Below are 17345 nucleotides of genomic sequence, written 5' to 3'. Positions count from 1 at the left end.
AAGATTTTTATATAAACTTGTGAATTTTTTGCAAAAAAAAAAGCCAAATTGAATTTCGCGGGCAGACCCGTGTCATGCACCTTAAATTCAACTCTAGCTACGGCGCCCTGGGCTATCGCCCATGGATGACGTACTTTTTTACCACTCTAAATAAGTAGGTACATACTACATGGTTTAGATTAGTGGCAACAGCAGTATTTATTACTACCATACTAACGATACTACATAATGGAAAAAAAAGGTTTTTATTTTATATTATTTTCGATACTTGATATTTTATATCGATACATCGAAAAAGTGTATAAATCGCCAAATAAAATATCGACCTAACGATATTTTTTTTAACAAGCCTACTGTCAACGTCAAGTGTCAACTAACAGCTCACAGCTGCCAAGTGTCAACTGTCAAAGTTTACTGTCGGCGTGTCGGTATCACTCATCGGCTTTTTATAATTTCCTAAATCGTGGGCAGAAGATTAGTGCCCTTTATTTAATACATTATTGATTATCGTAATCATTATTATTTCGTAGTGAATTTTTAAGTACTGTAGTGTAATTGTTAACAATGCCAGACATCGAAAAGCTCTCCATAGGTGAGTAAGATATTTTTACTAACCTAGTCTTTTTTTATATCGATTTAGATTTTATAATTTATATGATAATTAATTTACAACCGAGTAATTAACATCTTCATCCAAAGTTTGAGCACAATCAAAAGTTGAATGTTAATTTTGTTTCTTCATAAATTATTAAAATACGAATACAGCTTATTTGACGCAATTGGCAATACGCTTGCGTATTGAGGGACCCAGCTGTTTTTCAAATTCCTCGAATTCCCCCTTCTCTTTTTACGACAGATTGTAAAGGCTTCATTCATAATGTTATATTTTCATGACCAAGATGACTAGCTTCTTATATCTTGTTGTGGGTCTTGTCTGAGCAGATACACTGCAAACCTTATGTATCCTTTATAGTTTATACCCACACCTAATTATTTCCCTTAAAACCTTTGGACATCCACTCTAGTATAGTTAAAAAGCTTGTTAATTTAATAAGATTTGAACAGTATTCTTCAATTAATTTAACAAGTGTTGTCTATCTACAGTGTTTTATTATAAATGTCTAAGATTATAAGGATATAAATGATAATAATCAGTGTAGATTTAACTACTAGCTCGCTCCAGCGATATGCAGAAATGCAATTACTGCATAATATTATAAATTATTAAATATATAAAAAGAGTAACTGCCTAGTTTCTTATTGATTTGTCGCAGTAGAAATGGCATTCTTAAGCTGTGGTAGCTTCACTTCACAATTAAAAAGCACTTGAATGCTTAAAAAAATCTCTTTTTATAGAAGAGCTGTACACATCTGAAAAAAATGGGAGTGATGAGACTGGAGATGGATCATCAGAAAAACCTTTTAAAACTATTTTACAAGCTATGCGTCATGCAGGCAAGGAACCATTCCCAACCATATACGTTGATTCCAAAGACGATAGCAAAGTTTATGATGTAGCTGCTAAATCTCAGTTGAAGAAGATTCAGAAAATCTGGGTGAGGGAAAACTACAAAGCTGCTGATAAAGCCAAGGGGGAGGAGGAGAAAGATGAAAAGAGAGTGCAGAACTTAGAAGAAGCAAAAAAGATTGTCTTAGAACAGGATCCCTCTCTACCCAAAGCTAAGACTGTAAAGATATTGGGTGGTAAGTTGAAAATTGAATTGATTTTACTTAAGTCTTTTTTTCATAGCACAAATTATTGTTAAAAAACCTTTATGCTATAATCATATTTAATATAATAAGTAACACTGGCATATAATCAATTCAGATTTATGATATTACTCTGTTTTTGTTTAATTTGGAACAGTTGTAGGAAATTAGATGATAGTTATACATTTAAGTATAGGTATTTTATAGATAGCTTGTAGCATCATCTTGATGCAACAAGACTGCAGGAATGTGTCATGCACATGTGTTTTATAAGATTTGAAGAACAGACCAAACCGTAAACGTATGGTCTATTACAGTAGCAATATTTTTAGGTTTAAATAGAGTTTATTTCCCAAAAATAAAACATTAGATATAAAGAATTCTAATCTAATAACATAATTGTTTTCGAGATCTTAGTTTACGGTGAATTTATACAACCTGAAAGTTATGTCAACAAAACTTTTAGGAATATACACCAACTTACCCAACTGAAAACCTATTTGTGCATATAATTGAATTATTTTTCCTTTTATAAGATTTTTTCTACATTTTTTTTTTAACTTTCTGACACACTTTTCCCTTTAATATTTAAGCTGGCGAAAACCGTGGTGAAAGGATATGTGTACGCGGTTGGGTGCACAGGCTGCGGCGTCAAGGCAAAGCTCTAGCGTTTCTAACATTACGAGACGGTACTGGCTATCTGCAGTGTGTTCTACATGGCATTCTCTGCCAAACGTACAATGCACTGGTACTCTCCACGGAATCATCTGTTATTTTGTATGGAAAGCTTGAAGTTGTGCCTGAGGGAAAAATCGTAAGTATCTTAAGAAACAGTAGGTATTGAGCTGAAACATTTTTTTAAAATTCATATCAAAAATTAACCATTTACCAGTAGAATTCGAACTTTGCGTCTCTTGATATCTTGCCACGAATGCCATAGATCGCTAAAATAAATTAAGAAACCTTAAAGAGTAGGAAAACACTATAGATACCTATGTAATAAAATTATATTGTTTCTTGCTGGTTCTTCTCAGTAGGAACGGCATTCCGAACCAGTGGTAGATATTTTTGACGATTCAAAAGCACTTGTAAAAGTTTAATTGAATAAAAACATTTTGAATTTTGATTTTTTTTTGAAATATATAGTTTTTTAGTGCATCGAGTGTGTTCTGGTAGATTTGTGTGGTGCTGCATGTTGTACCATACAGATTGGCCTTTTTTAGCAGATTATAGCAAATTAAGGTTTGATTCTTTGTGTGCATTTTTAATCAAGTTGAATTTGTATTGTCAATTCCAAGGCACCAGGTGGGCATGAGCTGACAGTAGATTACTGGGAGCTCATCGGATTGGCCCCACCCGGCGGTGCGGACGCCATTCTGAACGAAGATGCTCTTCCCGACGTCCAGTTGGATAACAGGTAGGCAACGAAAAATTACTAAGTTGTTCTCGTTATTTTTCGAACATCCTGCGTAAAGTCGAAAATCGCTCTTAACTGTTCGTCCCGCGCGGCAAACAACAGTATTCCTACTCCTATCTGTTATTTATTTTCTCTCTTAAACCTGAAATTTCAGAAAAAAAAAATCTTATATAAAAGCTTTAATATCCATATTATACTAATATTATAAATATAATAATTTAATATCCATATTATACTAATATTATAAATGCAGGAGTGTGTTTGTCTTTCTGTCTGCTAACTCTTGACGATCCATCTGTTTACCCGATTTTTACAAAATTATGGTATCTACTACCGGCACCCCGGTTATACAACGATGATCCGGGGTAGAAGCAATAGCTTGTAAAATTATAGAGTCATACAAAATTAGACAGAATTTTCGAAATACACTAGGCTGAGATCTTTACACTGGTTAGTGCAAATATTGACTTTGGTCAGATTTTACTTAAAGATAAAATGAGACAGTTTTATATAATAAATATACCTATAAACACTGGCTTTTTCTGGCATAAAATCTGGATTTTATGCCAGAAAAAGAATAGGTATATATTATCTGTTTAGTTTTAACTACGCCTGAGCCAAGTCATATAGATTTGAGTCTAGATTCGATAGTAAGTTGTTATTGTATTCCAGGCACATAATGATTCGCGGCGAGAACACTACGAAGGTTCTGAGGATGCGTGCAGTCGTCACTCAGGCCTTCCGGGAACACTTCGCATCTCGTCACTACACAGAGGTGCAGCCACCGACGCTCGTACAGACTCAGTGCGAGGGAGGCTCTACTCTATTCAAGTTTGACTTCTTTGGGTAAGATCTTTTGATTATGTTGCAAATTAACCTTCGTCTGTGATCTCACCTGGTGGTAAGAGATGATGCAATCTAAGTTGGCAGCGGAGGAGGAAGAACGGGAAAAGTACGCTAAGTTTATCATATATCAAACACATCATAAAAACGCGAGATGATGAATGGGTGAGACAAAGACACTAAAAAACAGATGCCTTCCTGATGCAATGCTTTGTGCAATACCGGGAAGCCGTGAATGGAGACGTCGAAGAGGAGGTGGTTTTTAGTCTGTAGGTCACTGAAACACCTGCAGTGGAGTCGGGCATGCCAGACGGTATCCATAAGGATTTTCCTCCTCCACACAAAAAAAGGTGGAAGCGAATGAACTTGGAAGGCATATATTAAACCCATACCTCATTTGACATTACATTTTTTACAACCAGTGACTTGTGGAGAGACTTGCTTGTGCATTTTGGCTTAGACCTGTTAGAAAATCATTAAACTTGGTATTCCATTTATGAACAGAGAACAAGCGTACCTCACCCAGAGCTCGCAGTTGTACCTTGAGACCTGCCTGGCAGCGCTCGGGGATGTGTACTGCATCGCGCAGTCGTATCGCGCGGAGCAGTCGCGAACTAGGAGGCATCTTGCTGAGTGAGTATACCCTAATGTTATATGTACATATGTCCGTGCTAATATTATTAATGCGAAAGTCTGTCTTGTACGAGAGCCATGATAGCCTAGGGTTAAAACGTCCGCTTCTTATTGGGGAGTTCGAGGGTTCGATCCCAAGCGCGCACTGTAGCTCGTTAGGGTTCCGTACATGATGGATGCTAATTGATAGACCTTATTACTAAGACTCTTCTGTCCGTCCGTCAGCGGGCTGTAACTCGTGAACCGTAATAGAGAGCTGATTGTGTATTTCTATTAGGGCTTGCAAATATTCGGAAATTTTCGTATTCAAATAATAAAAAAAAACAGCTGTTTTAATAAAATCATGTCTTCTTGCCTTCCAATCCGCTTTGAAATTTTAAAGAAAATTAAAAAGTTATTTCTTGTACGATAATACGGAATCTTTCGTATGCGAGCGGCTCGCACTTGACCGATGTTTTTATATATCAGGTACAGCCACGTGGAAGGAGAATTTGCTTTCATCACATTCGAGGAGTTGCTGGACAGAATCGAGGACATGGTGGTGGATGTAGTGGACAGGGTGCTGGCTTCGCCTGAAGGCCATCTTGTGTATGAACTGAACCCTAAGTTTAAGGTAACAACTTTTAAGAGTGCTACAATATTCCAGCTTATCTAAAGGGATAGGGCCTAGGGTAAGCCTGCACAGCGAATTTTCACCGCGTAATTTTACCCGCAAAATTCTGACACATGGAAATTGTAAACCGCACGAACTGGTGAATAAAATACGCGCGGACGGCTTCATATAATTACTATGTAAGAATTGTTGAAAAATCGCGCTGTGAAATTTCACTGTGCGCTTTCCCTTCCCTTCCTGATAATTTTATTCTTTCGAAGTTTTTGGTTCCAGTCTAAAATATATTATTACTGTTGTTATAAAGTGCTATCGTCTGAATGAACAATTTTATCATTTCTACTATTTTGACAGCCACCACAAAAGCCATTCAAGCGGATGACCTACATCGAGGCCATTGAATACCTGAGAGAAAACAACATCACGAAAGATGATGGATCTTTCTATGAATTTGGAGATGTAAGTTTGCAATTTGCAAGATCATAATGATTATCATCATCATCATAGCTGGATGATCCCCAGGATTTCATCCACATGGATTTAGGTTTTTGAAAACCTTGTAGGAATTCTTTGCATTTTTGGGATAAAAAGTAACCTATATTCATCCCAAGGTGTAAACTATCTCCAACCAAATATATGATGCCTATGATTTCATCCATGTGGATTTATATTTCTGAAAAATCCTGTTGGAACTTTATAATTTTCCAGAATAAAAAGTAACTTATGTCCATCCCTGGGATCGAAGTTATTTTTGTACCTTTTGTCAAAAATCAGTTAAACATATGAGGAGTCGCATTTATAATATTAGTTTTGTGATGAAAAATCTCTTGTTAGTATGAAATAATAACTAATTTCTACCAAGACAATTATTGTACAATTTTAGTAGTCCCTGAATATTATCTTTCTTTGTTTCATTAAACATTAAAACACGTTACATCTTAGGATATTCCGGAAGGCCCTGAACGGAAGATGACAGATGCAATTGGAGTTCCAATTCTGTTGTGCAAGTTTCCAGCAGAGATCAAGTCGTTTTATATGCCGCGCTGCCCCGAGGACCGGCGCCTTACCGAGTCCGTTGATGTGCTGATGCCGGGCGTTGGGGAAATTGTCGGTGGATCCATGAGGATATGGGATCACGAAGAACTGTTGGAAGGTAACTTTGATCACAAACGCTCTTCTAACCTAATAAATAAGAACATCCCAACTGAATAAAGGCATAGTAATAATTAGAATGCGATTATACATTGTCATGTAAAAAACTGATCTTGACACTGGTAGTGGGTGATTTATCTACCTACTAGCTGATGTCCACTTCATTCCCGTGGATATAGGTTTTAAAAATTCCATGGGAACTCATTGGTTTTCTGGGATAAAAAGTAGCCTATGTGTTAATCCAGGGTATAATCTATCCCCATTCCAAATTTTAACCAAATCCGTCCAGTAGTTTTTGAGTGAAAGAGTAACAAACATCCATCCATACAAACTTTCGCATTTATAATATTAAGTAGGATTTGCTGGTACCAAGTAAGAAACAACCGTGAGGTTTGTTAGTCCAATACTAAGACTGCACTATTAGTTCATCAGTCAACCTCTTGCTTCCGTGCTGTGGGAAAATACAGTACATGTTCAGACATCTTTCTCACATTGCACATTCTACTTTCGCTTTGTTTATTACACTTATGAATCTCTCAAATCATGTTAGTAAATTCTCTTTGCATGTATAAAAATGCTTGACAGTTTATAATGATGTTCTAGTGCGAAAAATAAATATTCTTTTCAAACCTAAAATATGATATTCATAATTATTTATGGAACCCTAAAAGGGCGAGGTCAGACTCGCACTTGACCGGTTCTTATCTATATAAATCTATTTATCTACAATTCTGTATCTGGGACATTTCTAGATCTTTAGCTATATTCTTTTATTATTATTTACATATTGTTTAAGGGAACATTTTAACAAGATACCAAACTCTTTTACAGGATACAAGCGCGAGGGAATTGACCCTACTCCATACTACTGGTATACTGATCAACGTAAATTTGGTTCCGTGCCTCATGGTGGATATGGACTTGGCTTGGAACGATTCCTTTGCTGGCTTCTAGATAGATACCACATTCGTGAAGTGTGTCTCTACCCACGTTTCTTGGAGCGGTGTACTCCTTAAAGTGAATAAACTTCTTAAGAATCTTTTGTTTCTTTATTTATTTTTTATAATTTTGCTGAGATGAAAATATACTTTTTGTTTGTAGATTATTATTTTTATTCAGATCTAAGCATTTACAGCTGCATTTCATCATACAAGTTGTTATAAATTAATTTAAGGAAATATTAGTTGATATATGTTCGTTTTTATGTAATAATTCAAATTTTACAGTAGCTAGGCAGATGGCATAATATTCATGATTTCAGTTCTTCAAGGTCTGTAAGCAAAAGTCAGATATTTTAGTTGCATGCAGCAACTGCTCAAATACTGAGCCATAGGATGAATCAACTGTATATTTAACATAAACTACATGTATACTAAATAATTATTGTTTATTTTGAATAAATCCCATTACTACAACTCTATCTTGTATTTTAATCAAAACATCTTTTCATTTAAATACAATATAACAGGCACAACACATAAGTGAGTAGGTTAAGGTTTAGGTCCTGTGGTACAACCCGTGCGCATTAACATGGCACCTGGCTCGAACATAATCCCTCCTCCCACTTCCCCGCGCGATGCCCCGCTCTCGCCGTGCCGCTACTGGTCTCGCACGGCGCGGCGGCACGGCGAGAGCGGGACATCGCGCTTGGAAGTGGGAGGAGGGATTATGTTCGAGCCAGGTGCCATGTTAATGCGCACGGGTTATAGTGGAGGGTGTGATGATGCAAGAGCTCTGTGATTTGTCAATTTAATCTATTATAAGATCCAACCCTGATATATGATATTAGGTAAACCCTGAGAGTTATGTGCTACACTTAAAGTTATTTACTTAATGAAGTTTATTTATAAGTCAGGATGCAAACAGCTCTTCACTTTCTTAGTTGATCGCTCTGCAGGTCTAACACACAAATGTTTACCGAAAACACATATTTTTATATCTCTTACATACATTTCAAAAACACAGTCTTTCTTAGGTAATGTAGTCACTTGATTGTTTATTGATACAATCTTAAAGGTGTTTTTTGTGTCCATAATACATATACCTTTTTTACCAACATAGCTAGGACACTTTGAACGCACAACTTGTATCATACTGCCATGAAAATCGGCTTTATATATAGTTTGTGTAAACTGTTCCCAACCTTTGCTAGCACTATCTGGTGTAAACTTGTCTAACTCTGTAATTTGACTGATATAATCAGACCAAATGTGATTTAAAGGCATCACATCACTATACTTAATACTGTTTCTTGGAATAGTATAAAAACCAAGGGTTTTCTTCTCTTTCCTTGTTAGGATATGAGACTTTTTTCGTTTCTGTTTCACCTTTTGCTCTTTACTTCTTTTTTTAGCTAGTAAAAAGTCTTTCTTCAACTCATTTTCTATTTTATCATGGTCACTCTTTGGGACATTCGCTTTCAGGAACTTTATAACTGAAACCGAAGCTTCATCTTTGATCGTTTCGAGAGATGACATATTTCTTGATATGAGGTGATTTGTAAGTCTATAATTATAATTAAGATTTTGAAAAATAAAAACAATAAAATAAAAACAGCGATCAAATGCACATGAAATGACCGCAGAAAAAAAATTGTAGGTATTGTTTATGTACACTCAGGTTTGAGTTTTTGACAAGAATTTGAATGACAATGACAGGATTGACAGGGTGGCGTAGTTGTAGAGCAAAAACTACAAGCATTTAAAATTTCCTAAATTTTCAGGAATATATTGAAAATCGAGTAAGTTTTAATTTATTAAGTACTAGCCGATGCCCGCGACTTCGTTCGCGTGGATGAAGGTTTTTTAAATTCCCGTGGGAACTCTTTGATTTTCCGGGATAAAAAGTAGCCTATGTGCTAATCCAGGGTATAATCTATCTCCATTCTAAATTTCAGCCCAATCCGTCCAGTAGTTTTTGCGTGAAGGAGTAACAAACATACACACACACACACACACACACATACACACACACACATACAAACTTTCTCCTTTATAATATTAGTGTGATTTACTGTATTAATTTTACCTAAATGAGAAATTGAGAAAGCTGTCCCTGTTTTGACATAGGGGAAAAATAATAAAAACCATTGATAGGCCATGGACTTCCAATCTATCATGTTTGTCTGCTCAAATACAGCTTAGTGAGAATATAGCTATAAAATGTAGACACAGTTATGTTATATTTATATATCGTGGAGTTATGTAGGTATATGTAATAGAATAGATCTAATATTTAAAAAAAAAACAGTGAAATTCAAATTTTTTACTCAGCAACACCATTTCGAAGAGGACAGCGTGACACTTCACAAGATGGCGGCGTTAGTTCCGATTTTGGCCACGCGCCAAAAGATCCTTGTCGCACTGTACAAAAGACAATACCTAGTTCATTACCTACAGTTATTGCTGTCAGTTGTCACCATCACAATTTTTTTTATTTGATTTTAATCTGTGGTGCTCCATAAGGCTGCTATAGACGTGCAGCTTTTAGGCTTTATCTGACTGTATCTGACCATCAACTGACCATTCAGTACATATGTACCTACAGATAATATTGGTAACTTGATGCCTTGAACTTCCTTCTTTGGTTTAATTCAGTTCTCAGTTACTAACAGTTTTGCAATAAAATATTATGTACTAGTTAGTTAAATGTTAACTGAACAGCTCGTCGACTGTTCAATTGAGTAAAAATTGTCATCACTCATCATCAGTTATAACTGCACGTGTGTAGTCAGCTTATGATCAAGATATTATTATTATTAAGAATTTTGCTATCTTTATGTCACTGGTCACTTTATTGGTTATTGATAAGTGATAACCGTAGGTAGTCATTAGTTAGTAGTTGCCTCAGATTTCGATTTTGATTTTATCAATGCTGTGTTAGCTTTCCATGCCACGATCAGCAGTAAGTCGAAGTTGTAGGTACCTTCTTCCACACTTCCGACTCCGAGTTGTGATGTGTGTTTCTTACTATGTATGTGGCAATAAATTAGGATTTTGTGATATGTACTTACTATGTAGGTAGGTACGTAACCGTGTGATAAAAACAAAACAGATCACTCCTTGGAAAGTACTATACCAGTTGGAGTCCACTGTTAAAATCCGCCCTTTCGAAGATTAGTTCGGAAAAACAGACTGACAATTTTTTACTAGTGTAGGTATTATCTAAGTTAGTAACTTAGTTAATAACTTTGTATCGACCTTCAGTAGATAGGTATCTACTTCGGTACCTATTTCGGGAATATTTGAGAATTTCATATTATTTTTATTCAAAATAGATTCGAAATCATAATTTTGTTATTATTACCTATATCTAAGTAGGTACCTGGCTGGTTCATGACTAATTTATAAACAAGATAATAATATATAGGTAACTAGGTACTTATTTACTACCTAGGTACTTTTTATTTTTGTAGATTTAAGTAGTATTCACCTATCTACCAGATTACCTACCATAGTTTGACTAATTTTGAGACTGTACCTACTAAAGTAGGTACTAGGTAGGTAATAATAAGTACCTAACATTTCAGGTTATTTTAAATTCTTTATACCTACCTGTACTTGCCTGTTTTAAAAAGCTCTTGGATTAGCGAAATCCAAAAGCCCTATACTTAACAATTCATCTGTAGAAAATTAATCATGTTTTCGAAAGTAAAAAATGTTAAATTCAATAATGGTCATGAGATGCCTATGGTGGGATTGGGAACCTATGCGGTAAGTAGATCATCTCCCTTTTACATTTTTAATTAGGCACCCCCATTGATAGGTACCTACTTACCTATTATGACATCACACTTCACACTTATTATAAAGGTGGAAGAAGTGTGAATGTATGCGTGTGTGTGTGTATGTTTGTTACCATTTGTTACTCTTTCACGCAAAAACTACTGGTCGAATTTAGCTGAAATTTGGAACGGAGATAGACTATATCCTGGATTAACACATAGTCAGGCTACTTTTTATCCCAGAAAATCAGAGTTCTCAAATCCTGTGAGAACTCTTTGAAAAACCTAAACGCGAAGTCGTGGGCATCATCTACGTAGTAATTTTATAAATGCGAAAGCGTGTCTGTTCCTTTGTCTGTCTGTTAGAACTTAGATTTTCACAGCCTATCCGATCAAAAGATTTTGATGGGTAGAGAGATAGCTTGCATTCTTTGGATGGATATAACTTCTGGATACGATTTCGTCCGCGTGTATTTAAGTTTTTAAAATCCTATAGGAACTCTTTGATTTTCCGGGATAAAAGTAGCCCGTATCAATCTCCAGGACGCATAGGTTGATTTTCCAGGATAAAATGTACCTACCCACCCTATATTTATATGGATTCCCAGTCCTTAACACCGGTTTATTGATATTTTAATTGCACTTTAGCGCAAGGCGGAACCAGGGCAGTTCCGGCAAGCCGTGGAATGGGCCATAGAGCTGGGTTATAGGCATATAGACACGGCATCATCGTACAAAAATGAAGTAGAAGTTGGTGAAGGAATTGCAAACAAAATTAATGAAGGGCTTGTGAAAAGGGAGGATTTATTTGTAACTAATAAGGTAAGTAAATGGTTCACTTAGTTTTGTTTAAAGGCTTTGGAAGGCTCCAAGCGCGATAGAAGTCATTGGCGTGACAGGATCTTCACGGCATGACCACAGAAATCCTAATAAGAATGGGCATGACGATTGACGTCCGCGTCATACTGAACGCGCCTCAAAGTTTTCCTTCAAATCTTAGAATCGCGATATCTCACGAACGGTGACTGGAATGGGAAATAAGTGTCAGAACAATTTTTGTAGATAATTATATGATCTACAATTTTTGTCTAGCCTATTTTATGATAAAACTTAACATTTAGCTGAAAAATGCAAAAATCCCATTTTTGCGAACTTTGACCTTGAATATATATTTTTTGCAAATCTGGGATCAATGGGAACTTTTCTCAGTTAATTTATATTGGTGTTCCCAACATTCGTACCAATATTTACCTCGATGCGAATTATTATATAACCTTGAATGTCTAATTTAATTTATATCCCATAGGTAGGCATAGTTAGTTTATAGTTATAATTTCTATGAATTTATATCCCCAAGTGAGAAATGAGCTTAATATTTTTAAAGTGTTGTAGGCCATCCATTGCCAAGTAAACCCCTGAGATACGTCTCCGAGAGTTGCGTGCCCGGCATTGATTCCCGGAACCCTCGACTGACAAATGAGAGGTCGACGTTTTAACCACTGGGTATAACCAGCACTCATGGACTGTAATAGAGTGAACTGTACTGTAATATTCTAATTTTGTGATGCTAGCAAATATTTTTTACATTTTTTAATGGTTTTTTTTTTTCAGCTCTGGAATGACAATCATGCCCAAGATGCTGTAGTTGAAACTCTGAAAGAATCGCTAAGGAAAATGAAATTGGACTACATCGACTTGTATTTAATACATTGGCCCATTTCTGTAAATGTACGTATAATAATGAAAAGTACTTGTCTTACTTGGTTTAAAATTTATTAATTATATTATGCTTATGTAAAAAGTAGTAAGATGTACTTATCTAAAGCGTAGGTAGGTACCTATAGGTATCTATCGCATAGTTACCTTCTAAATTGTCACGTTATGTGTGGAGAACTATCTTTTTTACTCTCGGTCGGTAAAGGGTTATCTCAAGTGTGTCAAGCGACGGGCGTTAAAAAAGCTCTCGTGCGAATGAGGCCTTATTATTAATTTAGGTATGGTCATGTTTATGCTAAGGTACGTTTTTATTTTAACTTTTGCAGGCAAATGGCGTAGATACAGCAATTAGCTACCTGGAAACATGGAAAGGTATGGAGGAAACTGTAAAGCTGGGCCTTGCAAAGTCTATAGGCGTTTCTAATTTTAATGAGAAACAAATTCAGGAATTATATGATAATGCTGTAATTAAACCTGTTGTCAACCAAATAGAGGTAAGTTAAAAGTACCTAGGAAGCGACAGGTCGACATGGCAATCGGGGTGGGGACTGCACTGCTTTAACACCGCAGGAACCTACTCAGTTATGCTTTAAATTTTACTTACACTACCTACTTTGCAATTGTGTTTGGTTGCTTGCTTTTCCTGCATTTTTTGTAGTGGAAGGGTGGGTGGCGCATATCGCATGTTGGACGTTGTACCATGCAGATTTGTGTTTTGGCGGACTATGACAAATTAAGCTTGTCAAAAATTTTTTTTGTTGTGTAGTTTAAGTTCACACATACTTTATCCACAAATATTTTTCAGATAAATCCAACGCTAACCCAGCATCAGCTTGTAAATCTTTGTAGGAAGCTCTCTGTAATACCTGTAGCGTACACACCACTGGGCCTTATATCGGAAGCCAGGCCGGAGTTTGTAGGAAAAGATGCCATTAAAACTGATCCAAAATTAGGAGAAATAGCTAAGAAGTATGGCAAGACTCGGGCGCAAATAGCTTTGAGATATTTGGTAAGTTTGTTAACCACAAGTGCTTTTCCGTAAAAAAAAAACCACTTAGAACTGAGAACGTTCATTTTTTTTAACTAAGTTAAAACACCTACCTACAACATTCACTATGGTTGCCCTCTGCAGAAGCACTTATTGTACAGTTCTTTGGATATTAAATATCGTATCGTAATCGTTAATTGTTCTGTCGTCGCGTTTTGTATCTGTCCAGCCTTTGAGTTTACGAATTATTTGATACACTTATCACATTCTTAATATATTTTTTTTAGATCCAGCGTGAGATTCCAGTAATACCAAAATCCTTTACAAAATCGCGGATTGAAGAGAATTTAAACGTCTTCGACTTCGAGTTGACTGATGAGGAAATGGCGACGGTCGACGGCTATAATATAAACCACCGATGCGTGCCGGGGACAAGTTTTGTAAAATATACATATTATCCATTTTAGTGAATATATCATATGTATATAATACATATGATGTAGATGAGTACATCATATTCAAATTCAAATTCAAATTCAAATTATTTTTATTCAATTAAACTTTTACAAGTGCTTTTGAATCGTCAAAATAATCTACCACTGGTTCGGAATGCTGTTCCTACCGAGAAGAACCAGCAAGAAACTCGGCGGTTGCTCTTTTCAAATGTACAATTTACAATAATATGCCATACTGTATACAAGCAATTGCAGCGCCGTGTATTGCTGGAGCGCATCAAATCCAAGCTTTTTTGTCATTTACATAATCTTCGATTGTATAATAAGCTTTTTTCAGGAGCATACTTTTAATAGATTTTTTAAACTTGTGTAAAGGCAAGTCTAAAATTGATTGTGGAATGAATATGTATTGCAGTATCACAACCCAGTAGGTAGTTTAGATCACACAAATCAATGTAAAAAAAAAAATATTTCCACGTCTGTCTTAGAATAAGGCCTCATTTACACGAGAGCTTTTTAACGTCCGTTAAAAAAGCGTCCAGATAGAACAAATGTATTCCCAAGGTAAACGTTGACGTGTAAACATATGCTTAGGAATACATTTGTTCTATTTGGACGCTTTGTAAATGAGACAAAGAAATAGTGATTATAAAGAATGTTAAATCAATTATTTTAAATACCTTTTATAAAATGAAAATGCCAATTTTATTTGGTAGATACGATACCTAATAAAGTTTTGTTAAACAACTTAATCGGATGTTTTTTTTTTCGATCCATATTCCATACAACTATAGCAGATTAGTAGCGTTGGGGCCTGGTCCTGATAAATAAAACAATGTTTTGCTGTTCACAAAAATCTATTTTACCAAAAACATAAAAATAAAATCTATTTTAAATTATTGAAACATAATTATTGAAAAGTAGGTACCTACTCATATCATAGAGAATATACCTAATATTCGGAATGACCCAAGATATAATATCAAGAACATAAAAATACGAATGTAAAATCAAAGTAAATTATTTAAACAACGCAGTATCATTTTTAGAGGTACATCATACTTATTCTATATCCAAAATTAAACATAAATTAATTAAATACCATAATGATTTATTTATAAAATATTCTTGTACACGCAAATTGATCTAATTTAATTGCGCCTTTGAGGCTCGCATCAAAAACGCGCATAATTTTTCAAATCTATACTAAAATAATATTATACATCTGATTTCTTTTGCCCCTTTAACCGGTGTTGATGTTTGGTACAAGAGATAGCTTGTATGATGCGCTTCTATTTGAAGGCAGCTCACTAATAAAAAATACATATAGTCACTTAAAAATAAAAAATAAAACACGCCTTATAGTTTTTGGTGAAACACTTAAAAGCTACTTCGAGGCTGCTGGTTTTGACTTAACAACAAAATTAAGAAATGATTATTATTCTAAAATAATATTTTGTAAATCCATATACATATTATACAAGGAACCAAAAGCTTAATTAGCTATAATCCGCCAAACCAAAGATATCTATATGGTGCAACTTGCAGCATGCGACCCGGGATGTGTGTGGTGCTGCGTGGTGGTGGTGCGTGTGGCTGGTGGCTGGCTTTTCCTGCATGTTTGTCAGTGGAAGGGCGGGCGGTGCATGTCGCATGCTGCATGTTGCACCATATAGATTTTTTTGGTTTGGCGGATTATAGCAAATTAAGCTTTTGGTTCCTTGTATGTCATGGATTTCCGCAAAATAACGCCTGCTTCTATACTACATTCAACATGTTATGACGCGTCCACACTAAGGCGCCATCTCCACGGGCGAGAGTATAAAGACCTAGCAATAAACCTACTAAAGACCTGTCAATTTAGTTTCATTTAAAAATTGTATACAACTGAATTAGATACATTGCCAGCCAATCAGACGTGATGGCGATTGTCACATTGTAAAGGTCAAACATTGGTGCTAGGGCAGCTGGAATGAAGTCAGAGCTATAGAATTGGTATTATTCTATTGGAACAGTAACTGATGCACAGAGCTCGTTTGGTGCATGAAAATATTGAACTAAGGGCATGCAGCTCTTTCTTTTTGATTAGATTATAGTTGTATTGTATAATTTACACTTGTTGTCACTTAAATAATATAAATAAGCTAACGAGTACAACGAACATATAAAAAAGAATATTTTTATACTGCTTCAAATATGTACATATTTTCAATGCTACAGGTTATCAGTTATCAGTCATCTATTATCAAAAATAAAATATGGAATTTCAATCTATCAAAATATAAACAGTTCATTAAATGCTTTCTGAAAATATAATATGAAAATGCAAATAATGGAAATAAATTAAGACCTTGCAATAAACAAAAGCCATTCAAAAATAGAATAAGGGCTAGTTTCCACTTAAGCGGGGCGGAGAGGAGATGTGTTCAGTTGATCAATCAGATTTTAATAGATTACGTGAGATAATTATTCACTTCTTCTTTTAAAAATCTGTTTGGTCGACTAAACACATCTTCTCTCCGCTCTGCCTAGGTGGAAACCGGGCCGTAATATTATAAAATGTACTTAAAATAATAAAATATAACACATTCATAACACAAAGAGTAAGCTCCTATTGTGTAAGTGCTATAAAAATATATCCAAATATAATGTGAATTTTAAACTATCACCCATGTATTTGTACATAAAAATATCTAAAATGATTACTTTATTTTAACGTTCACCCTATGTGGTGCCCAACAACTAATATAACAAAACCTTAATATGTAAAAATCCTAACAATATAGTTGGAATCAATGGATATGGATCACATTGAAATTCGATTACATTGATAAACAGTTCGTTTCACGCAAAAAGACCGCTGACTTTGTACCTGTGCAGTAAGCGATTTATCGATCTACTTGGCGGTATGAAATGAGAGCGTCTATAATGCCGCATAATAAGAGTTCATCCAAAATGCAGATAACCTTACGTTTCGCGGGCTGTAAAGAGCAGTACATGGATATACTTATACAAGCGCCGATACATCATTGTTGCCCAGCGGTCTTTGTTCATGGAATAAACTGTAAAGGTAGGTACTTTTTCCACTGAAGCAAAGC

General features: G+C 35.4%; 3 protein-coding genes and 1 long non-coding RNA gene across 4 annotated transcripts; 2 read left to right on the top strand and 2 right to left on the bottom strand.

Moving 5' to 3' along the window:
* Positions 1-404: 404 nt before the first annotated feature.
* LOC123870805 (asparagine--tRNA ligase, cytoplasmic) lies at positions 405-7465 on the top strand. The gene is made up of 10 exons (XM_045914258.1): positions 405-592; positions 1357-1704; positions 2304-2524; positions 3009-3127; positions 3800-3973; positions 4475-4603; positions 5072-5216; positions 5568-5672; positions 6156-6366; positions 7197-7465. Exons 1-10 carry the CDS (start codon positions 565-567, stop codon positions 7379-7381), a joined length of 1665 nt encoding a protein of 554 aa, XP_045770214.1. The 5' UTR covers positions 405-564; the 3' UTR covers positions 7382-7465.
* Positions 7466-8140: 675 nt separating this feature from the next.
* On the bottom strand, positions 8141-8956 carry LOC123870823 (ribonuclease P protein subunit p29). Its single transcript, XM_045914284.1, has one exon. It carries the CDS (start codon positions 8840-8842, stop codon positions 8210-8212), a length of 633 nt encoding a protein of 210 aa, XP_045770240.1. The 5' UTR covers positions 8843-8956; the 3' UTR covers positions 8141-8209.
* A 379-nt stretch (positions 8957-9335) lies between these two features.
* LOC123870830 lies at positions 9336-14947 on the bottom strand. The gene is made up of 3 exons (XR_006797156.1): positions 14818-14947; positions 11470-11472; positions 9336-9347 (listed from the first exon to the last, which is right to left on the bottom strand). It is a non-coding gene; the product is annotated as an uncharacterized LOC123870830 (long non-coding RNA).
* On the top strand, positions 10164-14818 carry LOC123870815 (aldo-keto reductase AKR2E4-like). Its single transcript, XM_045914269.1, has 8 exons — positions 10164-10388; positions 10894-11077; positions 11737-11910; positions 12700-12816; positions 13131-13298; positions 13610-13813; positions 14080-14310; positions 14654-14818. Exons 2-7 carry the CDS (start codon positions 11003-11005, stop codon positions 14257-14259), a joined length of 918 nt encoding a protein of 305 aa, XP_045770225.1. The 5' UTR covers positions 10164-10388; positions 10894-11002; the 3' UTR covers positions 14260-14310; positions 14654-14818.
* Positions 14948-17345: the final 2398 nt, after the last annotated feature.

The sequence above is a fragment of the Maniola jurtina genome, chromosome 13 (genome assembly GCF_905333055.1).
Source record: "Maniola jurtina chromosome 13, ilManJurt1.1, whole genome shotgun sequence".
NCBI classification, from domain to species: Eukaryota; Metazoa; Arthropoda; class Insecta; order Lepidoptera; family Nymphalidae; genus Maniola; species Maniola jurtina.
The sequence above is the reverse complement of the archived record's forward strand: the minus strand, read 5'-3'. Positions and strand labels throughout refer to the sequence as shown.

What these genes read in the sequence shown, in the direction of transcription:
- LOC123870815 (XM_045914269.1), top strand. Translation starts at nt 11,003, where the DNA reads ATGTTTTCGAAAGTAAAAAATGTTAAATTCAATAATGGTCATGAGATG. An exon ending in ATTGGCCCATTTCTGTAAAT is followed by an intron (nt 12,817 to 13,130) that starts GTACGTATAATA and finishes TAACTTTTGCAG; the next exon opens with GCAAATGGCGTAGATACAGC. An exon ending in CTGTTGTCAACCAAATAGAG is followed by an intron (nt 13,299 to 13,609) that starts GTAAGTTAAAAG and finishes AATATTTTTCAG; the next exon opens with ATAAATCCAACGCTAACCCA.
- LOC123870823 (XM_045914284.1), bottom strand. Translation starts at nt 8,842, where the DNA reads ATGTCATCTCTCGAAACGATCAAAGATGAAGCTTCGGTTTCAGTTATA.
- LOC123870805 (XM_045914258.1), top strand. Translation starts at nt 565, where the DNA reads ATGCCAGACATCGAAAAGCTCTCCATAG. An exon ending in CATCGAAAAGCTCTCCATAG is followed by an intron (nt 593 to 1,356) that starts GTGAGTAAGATA and finishes CTCTTTTTATAG; the next exon opens with AAGAGCTGTACACATCTGAA. An exon ending in CTTTCTATGAATTTGGAGAT is followed by an intron (nt 5,673 to 6,155) that starts GTAAGTTTGCAA and finishes GTTACATCTTAG; the next exon opens with GATATTCCGGAAGGCCCTGA.